Source organism: Netta rufina, assembly GCF_964035555.1.
Source record: "Netta rufina genome assembly, chromosome: 5".
Taxonomy (NCBI): Eukaryota; Metazoa; Chordata; class Aves; order Anseriformes; family Anatidae; genus Netta; species Netta rufina.
In genome coordinates this window covers 44,461,951-44,473,612 of record NC_140128.1, presented here as the reverse complement: position 1 = coordinate 44,473,612, position 11,662 = coordinate 44,461,951, and the positions used below count along the sequence as shown (strand labels likewise).

Genomic DNA, 11,662 nt, shown 5'->3' with positions numbered 1-11,662 from the left:
CAAATCTAGTCTGTTCCTCAGACCAGAGAGGTAAGACCTGTCTCTGGTGAGCAGCTGGGGATGGCTACCTCCTGGCAGCTGTGTGATGAATTCTGATGGCTCAGTTTAAGACAGCCTGGAGAATGGGTCTTCTCTAAGGGCAAGGTGGATTATGGGATTTGAGGTCACAGGTTTCAGAGCTGGTGCTCTTTCTGGAAGGATCAGCTGGACCCAGATGTGGAATCAGGCTTCATAGCAACCTGCCATCAGGAGAACTTTAGGATACAGGATACTGGAGATGTTCAAAAGGATAGAAACTAACTGACATGCCAACACAAGGGAATTATCTTTTGCATGAGATGTTTACTGTGAAATACTGTTATCACTCAGATCAACTGCCAAACAGAAAACGTAGGTAAGATCTTGAGAACAACCAGATTGGAATGGATGTATTTGCTGGTTATCACAATGCCTCTAGAAAGGCATAGACCTCAATGCTTTTAGCAAGTGCTAAAAGATACATCTTCTTCCCCAGGGCTACCCCAGCTGATTAAGTCGTGCTTTTTTTTTAATTTTAATTTTATTTATTTTTTTTATTTCTCTAGTAAAAAATCAGCAGAAGTTTCCAGTCCTGTGCTGCAACTAAGACATCCATACACTGTACTAAGAGAAAAAAAGAAAAGTCAGCAACTTTCCTACATGTATCAAATTTCTGGATTTTAGAAAAAACAGAAGACAGGGTACTCTTGTCCTGTATTTTATTAGGAAATTAATAGGCTGATTGATAACCTGAAATTACACAGTGAATTTCATTGAAAAAATATTCAAAGTAATCACAGCAATTTTGATTTTCTATAAAACATAATGCCCAGATACAATTCCTGTTTATGTCTGTAAATGTCTACACCCTTAACATTTTTCTATTGTACAGCAGCAAGACCAGATAATTATAACATAAAGTTAATTAAATACAGTATACTTTTCTCTGCAGTCCAAGTGAAAGAGATGAAATGTTTAAAACAAAGTCCAGCATATAAGCAGTACTATGAGATGGTTCCCTGAAATCTCAATTTGGACTGCTTATATATAACAAAGGTTTATAACGGGAACTGCTGTGTAGAAGTATGATGCTTTAGGACATAGTTTTCCAATAGTTTGTTTTTGTTTTTTAAGTCTGCTTGCTTTCAAACAAACACTGAAATCTTACATTTTTACATACAGCGCTAGAGTGAAACACAAGTTACAGACTTCTCAGTTTGCTAAAGTCACACAGCAGCTGAGATGTCCCTGGTGTGGGGCGGGAAATCTGGCTGCACCTGCCCGTGAGGTGGGCTGGGACAGCACAAAGCTGTGATGAGCTGTGCCTTGTTGCAGAGATTTCAGCATGGAGCCCTGCTTCCTTGCTGCAGGCTTTCATTGCAGCTCCTTTCCTTCCCACCTGCATGGTGAGGCTTAGAGAGCTGTTGCTGGCACCCGGTGTCCCCAGTTGGGAGGGGACTACTGCGGGTACAGTCTCTGCAGTGAGGTGTCCTGGATGTGTACGATGCTCAGAGTGCAAGACCTGATTAACCTGTCCATGTCTCCCCCTTCCTTTGCCAGCAGTATGGGCTACCATCACCATGCTGGACTAATTAGCTGTGCTGTCATCCCCAGTTTTCTGACACTGTCAACTTTAAAGATGTTCTGCTTTCAAAGAAGGGTGGGTATGGTACAGATGCTGGCTATCTGCGAGGGTTGAATTTCAGCCTTAGTAATCAGCTCTCCAATCCTGCTCAGGTTGTGCATGTGAAAAATCACACCAAGCCAAACTCTGCTGTTCTAACTGCAACTATAACACGGGGTAACGTGGTTTGTAGGTGAGGCCCTATGTCCTCTGCATTAGAGCTAGCACTTTTAAATACCAAATGACTCTGGAAGGGAATCAAATTTCTCAAGCTATTATTCAGGAAACTATTCAAATTGTCATGTATGCTGTCTGGTTGAGAGATGCTTTCCTGAACTGGGGCCTCAAGTCCTGCAAGAATTATGGATGCTCAGTAAGTGGCCAGCTCAAGCACTTGACCTGCAAGTCCAGTCACTTCAGACTGCTGTACTATTTTTGGATAGTGTAAGCTTAAAAAAAGAGAGTAGATTTAAGAAGAGGTGGGCCTTCTTTTTAAAAAGCTATTTCAGGACAAGTACATTCAGACCACTCTGTTTTCTATTTATATATAAATTCTTTGGCAAAAATTTCCTAGAAAGCAGAATCATTTTTTCTATGTAATACTTTATCGTCTCCCCATTAAAAACTGGTATCTTAAAAAATCTATAGTACTTTCCACTATAAATAGTATTGTTCCAGATTAAGGATTAGTTCCTCCCTGAAGAAAAACAGATTAAAAAAATCTGGTCATTATCTGATAATGTTTATATAGCAATGTTAAAATAAAACAGCAAAAGAAAATCATTCAGCATGTGGTTTGTCATTCTCTAGAATGTTAGTGGTATGTTTATACAATAAAAACAACATAAGTTATCCTACTTTGTTTTAAAAACATTAGTAGTAGAAATATATTTCTATCTGCAGATTCATAAACAAAATGCACATTTTCCATCTAAGTTCAAGTATTATTAGAATATTATTATTACTATTATTATTATTAAAGGATCCCTAAATCCTTGCAATTTTGCCTCTCTTTACATTGTTTTGGTCTTTAGGAGCAATAATGAGTTGTGATCATTTTTGTTGACGAACAAAATCGATGTGGAGGTTTCTGTAAGTTTTGCCTGGTAGAACACAGCCCGGCAATCCTTAGGCTACTACAAGCGGCTTTTAGAAGAGTGTGTTTGAGACTAGTGGTGTATACACACAGCAGTCACGTGCTTTGTTGGATGGCGGATAAACTTAATTCCTTCCAGGCTCTCAGCATTCAGTCCCATTTAAAGGAGAAAGGTGGTAAGAGCCCAACCCAGACTTATACCATATCAGGATATATCATCTTCATTTCTTCTTGGTACTGTCAGTTGCTCATAGGTTGGTAGGGTGTTATTAGGGAGAAAGAGATCTGAATTAACGTTGTTGCCTCTCTGAGATGATCTGTTGTTCCCTTGATCCCCCTGCTGACTGGAAACCAGATGATGCAGCATATCTGTAATGAGGTTCAGTTTCTGGTCCATCTGTGTAACCTACAAAGACATAGGGAAGGTTTGTTTAGTGTCAGTGTGTGAGAAAATTGCAACAACCCACGTGATACAAATGCGATGTTAAAATGACACTTTTTTAAATTAGCATGACAATGACCTCCAGGAAGACACCAGAGATCCACAGTTCCACAGCATTAGAAATTTAACGCAACTGGTCAGTGTTGGATGAGGAGAGGCCTGTTAATTCTCATCTCTGGGATGTGCTTTGACAGTTGTTTTATACCTGGATGAATGCACGACAGGTGGGCTTTTAAAGAGAAAAGCTGGGATAGGGAACTCAGTCCCAGAACTGAGCTTCTGTGTTTTTGTTGTTGTTGTCATTATTGTCTCCATATATTTTTAAAACATTATAAACTACTAACATGTTTATGTGCCTTAATAATACCAATATGCTATAGTGAACATCCACCCTACTTGCAGTGACCTAATCCAGAGTAAACTAGGACTGACTGATGCTCTCTTTGTTACATTTGGGTCCAATTACTAACTCAGGCCACAAAATGCCCCACGGATATTTTTGCTGATGCAAGTGCATAACAGCTGCATTCTGTGGCAAGGGGAGGGAGTAGGACATGATTTAGTTTCATTCTGTCTCTGCTCCAATGACACAGCGTTCACTAGGATTGCCATTTGAATTACATGATTTACAACAAGTCAGAAACTCTTCTAAGATGGATTAAAGCTTATTTTAAAGCTGGAGACCTGCAGAGGAAGGTTCAGACTGGATCCATAATGCTCATTTTCTTCTGCCTTTAGACAGATACTCTTTACATTATTTAATTCCTCTTTTTTGCATTCTCTGCTCTTCTACTCTGTAGGAAAAAATATAATGAAAAATCAGCATACCTAAGAGAGACTGGATTATGGAGATGTCCAAAACCTAGACCAAGCTTGGAGTACATTTGTGTTACTCAGAGGAAAATCAAGAACCAAATGTTTCTAGGAGCAACATGATTTCAGTCTTTGGTTTCTTGCATTTTGCAGTCAAGAAGTAATGTGTACCATCCATTTTATCTGGCATGGGAAGCCTCCTCTCTGCTCTGACTCCAACGTACTGAGCCAGATGTCCTGGGGGGGGGAGAAGACAGGCGCTTACAGCTATGATTTGGGGAATTCAAATTCAAGCCATCGGCACGGCAAGCAGGCAAACATTCCTCAAGGAAAGATGCCTGTCCTTCCTGGATGGCAAGAGGCTCTGAAACTGGGCAGTGAGAGTCTGCCATTTGGCCTTCCACTCCCTGCTATAAGCATAAAGAAAAAGCCACGATTTTGTCATTGGAGTCTCAGACCCATCCACAGGGATCCTAAAACACTAAGTAAACCTTTAGGCAAGAAGAGGTAATAGGTTTTAAAAAGGGAAAAGAAAGTAAGCAGAAAAAACGTGATGGGAATAAATTGCCGCCTCAAATATCTGCTAGAAAGTAGTGAAAGGCACATAAAACCGCCAGAAAGAGTATGAGTGGGAGCAATTTATATGTGCCTGGCGATCATCCAAGTATCACACAGGATAGTAAAAGACAGTAAGGCTGAGCAGAACATCAACAAACCTGGAGGATTTCAGCAGAGACTAAAATGTTTTTCTACCGTAGAGAAAATGCTGTTTTTTTCAAACACTTTGTACAACTGGTAGGGAAGCAGATACAGTAATTTAAAAATATGAGGTGCCAGAGATTTATACTTTGCAGCTGGTTTTGAAAACATTAGGCAAAGCACCCTAGATGGTACATGAAACACTAGTAATTCTGGATGGAAATGGCTGTTGAAAGATGAGATTCTTCAAATGAGGAAGCTGAAGAACACATAAGTTCAAGATTTCTAGAAGGACATACAGATGGAGAATGGAGCAGATCATCAGGTTTTCATTTCATCACTGTTCACTCCCTCAAAAAAGGCACGCTTTGCGCTAATGGTGCCTATCCTGGATGGCAAATTCATGATGTTCCAAGCATGACAGTATGAATCAGGGGCAGCGAAGCTTGCCAAAGCATTTCATTCCTCCACCACCCACTGCCCAGGCATTGCTTGCTTTGTGAGACAGCTGCACTGGAAGGCTGTAGTGGAAGACGGCAGACAAACAGCTATCTTTAGAGTCCGAAGGACAACTTTCCCTCTAAGAAGAAACGTCTTTTGGCTAATTATTCTAAATAACTAGGGGATTCTTATAGACGCATTTTTAAATTTGTGATTCCAGGCAGGGATTACCAGAGGAAACACAGACTGAGGATATATCTGGAAAATGTGCATTTATGAAACTCTTGCAGTGATGAGCTATTGAACATGACAGTAGATTGGACTGAGATCTGGATAGCCCTTCAACAGCTGTGTGTCTTGGTGATGAAGTACTGGAGAGAAGTGAGATGTGAATACTCTTGCTGGGAAATAAATTCCCTGAGATAATTGTCTAATTTTTTTCTATGGAATAAAGTTTGGCTGCAGCAGCTGTGGAGTGCAGGAGGCCCACAGAAGCAGAGGCAGAAGCTAATTACTATTGAGCTGAGCCATCTGAGATAAAAAGGAACGACCTTCATCTTCCACGTTCCTGCTTATTGGTATAGGTCTCTAAAGCCATTTGTGCAGAGACGTACAGGTAGCTGGTTGTGTTTAGTTGTTGTTTGATCAGTTTTGCTATCCAATAAGCAAAGCTATTTGCCAGGAAGTTCTGTGCCCATTATGGGCTTGCTCCAAGATGCTCTGAAGTCTGTGGTAGTTTCTGGCAATCACAGACTTCCAGTGACTTCAGTGTGCTCTGGATTTGTACATTGCTTTGCTTATGCCTCTTGGGGTTGTATCAGAAAATATTATGTTTGCAAATGAGAGAGCAATGGGACGATGTCAATTCTGCCAAAGTGGGTCCTCTGCTTAAAGCAGGAGACATTTTAAAGAGAGTTAGATGCTACCAGAAGGCAACTTAGTACTACTGTTACCGCAGGCCTCGGATGTGCAAGAGTAAGTTGCTTGCTGGTAACAGCCTTGCTTGTTAGCAGTCCCGATCTGCCTGTTGTTATCCAAATACACATCCTGAAATATACTCTTCACTTGTTTTCTGCAGAGATAATTATAACCACTAGAAAAATGTCGCAGTGTGCAATACCTTTTTCATTAAACTAGGTTTATGCACTTAACATGCTGCTTGGATAAGTGTATCATCTTCCCTGAATCATAATTTCAAACACATTTACCTGATTAGAAATTAGCCATGATGCCAGAATGAATAAAAGTAAAGCAAACAGAAAAAGTGCTGATGTGGCTATAATCTTAACTGCTTTGGACAACTCTGATCCCTCCACTTAAAACAGCAAACAGTGTTAATTACATAGGAAAATAACTGGGACTGCTTCTTTTATGAAAAACTAAGTAACCTCTTTCTAGCTGATTTATGCTTCATTAGAAGTATGATGCTTGTATGATCAAATTCTTTATATGCAAATCATTTCCTTTGTATTTTGTAGTTGTTGGGGAGAGCAAGCAGTGCTTGAAACTCTTCAGAAATTACACACCACAGTTATTCCAAAGTCTTACTGAAATATTGTATGACAACTAGTTTTCCATCCTCCAAAATCAATTTTCTAAAAGGATCCAGGGGCTATAGACTAAGCACAGGTGGAAAGAAGCAGATTAAAACAAGCTTTGAAGTGAGCTCTTAGAAATTAAAAAAAAAAAAATCCCATCCATGCAGTGCGCTGAAAAAAAAAAGAAACCTAACAAATAGCTCTTCGTAAAGACAGAAGGTCTACAGCACAGGTTTTAAATGGCACATCATGAACAAATGTAGCTATCTTACACAGCAATTTTTTCTATCCCTAAAGAAGTCACAGAGGTGTATGACTACACTGACATCCCGTACCAATAGACTAGAGGCAATGACACAGCTTCCGCGCGAGCCACGGGACCCTCTGAGGTGGTGTTTTCAGGAAACAGCTACAACTCAGTATAAAATGACATGCCAACTTTTACAAAGGTATAAAAGACATTCCAGAAGGTGTTAAGGAACAAGGCAGAGACCGTTCTTGCTACATTTTAAGCATTCATAGCAAATCTGTGGTATGATTCAGGATAGCAAAGGTCACAATGAACTTGTTTTCTTACGTTTTTTTTTCTCCCCAAAAAAAGAGGAAGTCTGGATGGCTCCAGGGGCAGCTGGAAGAGAATCTCCTTAATGCAGCACTGTGAAGGAGAACTAAAGAGTGGAGACCTGCTCCCAAAACTTGTCATAGGGGTTTACTGGGAAGGGGCAAGGGGAGCTGGAATCATGGAGCTAAGAGGGACAGTATTTTCAGCCATCAATATTCAAGATAGGGGAGCAGGCCAAGGATAAATTTTTGGTGATTGACAATTTTGGCCACAATGACCACAGTTAATTACAAATTACCAAGAAGTTAAACCAAGCACTGCTCCATGATCTGGAGCGGTTAAAGCTGTTGATTAAAGCTGTCTCATCTGCCCTTCATTCTGGGTTTCTAATTCCCTGACTTGGAAATTTCAGAAGTAAAACTTGGACATTAAAAGAATATATTATTAAGGGTAAAAATCATAGTCCCTTTCAACTATAAGGTTGTTCATAACTACTTATATTCTTAATGCAGTTGACTGATTAAACAAATAATTTGAACTAAATCAAGAAATTTTTAATCAGCACAGTTTATGCACCGTGCTCACTCAGTGGATTCAGGGGGACCGTGCTTGCTCTTAATAGGGAAAGATGAGTGTGAATCTGCTAAAGGACAAGAAGAAAAACAGAATGCAGGCTATGCTTGCCTGAATGAAAATGTGATAAACGAAATTTTCAGCTACTTTTCAAACATAAGACTCACGATTCTGCTACCCTGAATTAACTTGAGTGGTGTTAATTCCTGAGAATGCAGCTTTTTAGCTCAAAGGGCAGCAACTCTTGAAGGTATTTTTTCAAAATAACTGAAAATGACAAATATTTATCACCACTGATGGTCTCTTAATGACGTGGAGCCTATTGCTCTGCAACATGAGAAACTTTAATGAAAAGAAAGTCATGCTCTCTTCATCTGTGTATCCTCATAGGTGGTTTTGAAAATAATCTTTTCCATGTTTGCTATTCAGTACTGTACTTGCTAATGAGCTAGCTTTAACTTTCAGAAAAAACACACCAAAAATCCCTTCTGTTAACAAGCCATCTTCAGGCATACTAATGACTCAGTCAGAGAAAAGGTAAGAGGCAAAAAATATTCCAGACCTTATGATACATGTTAATGGCAATGACATGAAGGAATGTATTGCTATTAACCAGTACTTTAGCAAATGGAGAGTGAGCTCTTCAACCTAACACCTCTTCGTAAGGTGTGGTTATAAATCATGGTTTTCTTTAGTGGCATCTATCCTATTCAGGTAATGTGCTTGAGAATATTTGAGGAAGCTTCAGAGAGCAGCTTCCCTGGCTCCCCTTGTTGCTGAGTCCCTACACGTTTTGGTATCAAAATATTTCTAAAAGTTAATGCTTTAGAGGTTTCACAGTCCTGTGGACAGGAACAGTATTAGGAGTGGCTTTTCAGAAAAGTTCAGGGATAGGTATAGGAATCTTCATATAGATTTATTTTAAACTTTTCTCCATAATAGAGGAAGGAGAGACCAACAATTTCAGTATTATTAAAGAAAATTTCTTTCTTCAGGTACACGATTTTTTCAAAAATATTGGAAACTGTCATTCTTCCATTTACAGCACCCAAGACTGCAAATGCTTGAGAATCCCCTTATCAGAGCTTCTGGCTTAGATGTGTTTATTTTGTTGCCAGAGATTAGGCAGCATTCTTGCTGGAGGTTATATACCAGTTGCTGAGGTGTTTATAGGAGAATGTAATCTGCATGAAGGAAGATTTGTTCTCCAGACTGTCTGTACTTTCTCTTGAGAGTTGTCCAAAGAAGGGAGTATGTGTGTGGTGTCTGGGGGAAGGATAGAGGAAGTGGAGCCGGTGAGAAAACACTCTCTTCTAATATAACATTACTCCTGGCTAGAAAAATATAAAGGCTGAGCTTCTGAGGAACCAAATTAGCAGGTTTTGTGGGCTGCACATGACTAGTCAATGAAAATATTATATTAACACTGCAACCACTATCTTAACTGACAAGTAAAACTGACAACTTTGAGAAAAAAGCATCTTTGGAAAGAAAGGCACTTGTTACACACTGTATCCTAAAATCAGCTGTCTTGTATAAAGCTGTCAGTGCCAGTTTCTTCACTTTGAGATACTAACAGCTTTTTTTTTTATTATTTTTTTTTTTCTTTCTTTCTTCTTTATTTTTTTTCAGTAAACTGAAACTGTTGCTGGTCTCCTCACTCTGTGTTTTTATAGTATTTTTTTTTTCTCCCACATTTCTTAAAAGCATAAGAAAAAGCTTACTTTTTAGTAGTTGCAACCTCTTAAGTAGCTGCTGATAATTCTCTGTTAACCAATGTGTGCTGCTCTGTGCTTTCAACAGAGTGGTGAGCTGGGGCTGGGAAGAAACTTCTGAGCCACTGAGTCTGGGCCAGAGCTTAGAAACAACTGGGATATACAAACCAGGCATTGCCTCCGATTCTCCAGGAGTTACCTTGAAACCAGAGTGAATTGCTATTAACAAGGGGCTTGACTTCTCACAGTACATTCTTGAGGCACTGTGTAGAAATTCAGCTGTCACATTTTTCTGAATTATGTTGGAAAGTAAAACGAATTGGTAGCACTGCTAATACCAACATGTGGACATTTGATTAGTGACTATAACTGTGGCATTTTAGAGTAATTTTTGTTCTTTTGAAGAATTTTGTCTTGAATGTACAGTACAAGCTTTAGGGTAACAGATCCTCAAGCAATAGGAAATAGGAAAAATCAGAGGGTTAATCTATGCATTCTTTTTTTTTTAATTAGAATTGGGAAAGCAATTTTGATAGTTAGGTCCTTGTACTGAAGAGAAGTCTTTTTCCTTTCCACATGTCCTTTTCCCTAAAGAAAAATATATTTTTCTAAAAACATCCTCAAAGTGTCTGGAAATTTGACATCTCTGGCTAGCTATTTGCTCAGTTCAATTTATTTCATGTGGATTTTCATGATTTTTAGAGGAGTATAATTACAACTATACTGCTATTTTTCATATTAGAAGTCTCCCTTGAATTCTATTTGAAACTGCCAATATTAAGAGACATGTCCTGACAGGTCAAAAACTCAGTGATATGAACAAGCCACTTAAGTATTGTGTAACAGGAATCTGTGATTTGTATAAAATATGGCTTACGTACTACCCAGCACAGAATATTGGCTGCATTTTTTGTAACTGTCTCTTTTATGACACTGCCATTTTTCCCTCAGATGAAAATTAAGATACAGCCTTCAGTGACAGCAGTAGTTGAAGAAGATATTATGCAATAAAACAGCAGCCTTCACAGATATCTTTGTCTATTTCTAATCAGTTACACACAACTCATGTATGTAATCTTGATGTAAATAAATGCTTCTGGATTTGCAGTTGGTAAAATGTCAGGTATGAGAGAAACTGTTAAGGACCTACAAAGAAACAAGGGGCAACAATAAAAAGACAGATGCTGTTTCGTGTCACCTTCATAAAATTACCTGGATATAACTTGCTGCTTGACTAAGGGAAGCAAGGTAAAATGAATATAAACTACTTCTGCTAAGGAGGTGGGTAGGACACTGCCAAAAGGAAGAATTAGTCATGGAAGAGCAAAGTATACTTGGCCACGGATGGCTACAGACTACAAGACCTCAAATGGTGCAAAGATTCTGGGGCAGTGGTTATTTTAAAAGCAGAGAGGATTCAAAGCCCAAGGGTAAAAAAAAAAAAAAAAAAAAAAAAAAAAGTCAAGGCAAGGCTGGATGACCTAAAATGCTGCTAGTCGAGACAGAAGCAAGGAACAAGATGGAAGTGGCTGTGAAGATGGCAAGAAGTGGAGACTGTGAACTGCTGCTGCTTGAGAAAAAAGAGCTGGGAATGGTGGCTGTGGTTCAGTGCTTTTGTGGTTGCTATTAACAACTTCTTGCAAAAATATGTGGCTTATTTAAAACACCCAAACTATTGGAAATCAGCTCTTCCTGAGAATCTTTCTTTAGCTCTAGGTGTAGATTTGGGCTAAGAAGTCCCTCTGATTGCTAATCGCTCCCCAAACTCCCCAGCCAGGCCCGCTGGCTTCACAGCACTGAATGCGTGCCCAGATGTGTGCAACGCTCACAGATCTATCTGGCATCCAGAGGGCTATAGCCAAGCAATTAACATTTGTGGTCAACTCTTGTTGTAGATAAATGAGACAAGACTTAAAACACATGGAAATTTTCAAGTTAGGACAGTGTCCAAAATCTACAGTCTTTGGCCCAGCACAGCCTCAGGATACAGCCTTTTTTTTTAAACTAAAATATTACAAAGGTCAGAGATTATTTTTTAACCCTTTACTCTAATAGAGCATCAGAACATGAGCTGTAGATAAACAAGGGACTTTGAAATGTTTTTCTTTGCTTGTATGACCCCAGGAAGCTGAAGGGTCTTG

The 11,662-nt window shown here is 39.2% G+C and overlaps 1 protein-coding gene across 1 annotated transcript in view; it reads right to left on the bottom strand.

The window, feature by feature from the left end:
* Positions 1-2,858: 2,858 nt before the first annotated feature.
* The window catches only part of KCNQ1 (potassium voltage-gated channel subfamily Q member 1), a gene marked incomplete at its 5' end in the record, with an annotated part of 350,880 nt that continues 342,076 nt past the window's right edge, over positions 2,859-11,662 (bottom strand). Inside the window, one exon of the mRNA XM_084287197.1 lies at positions 2,859-3,144. Within this exon, the coding sequence (XP_084143323.1) occupies positions 2,944-3,144 (201 nt within the window). The 3' untranslated portion in view covers positions 2,859-2,943. The remainder of the gene's footprint in view (positions 3,145-11,662) is intronic.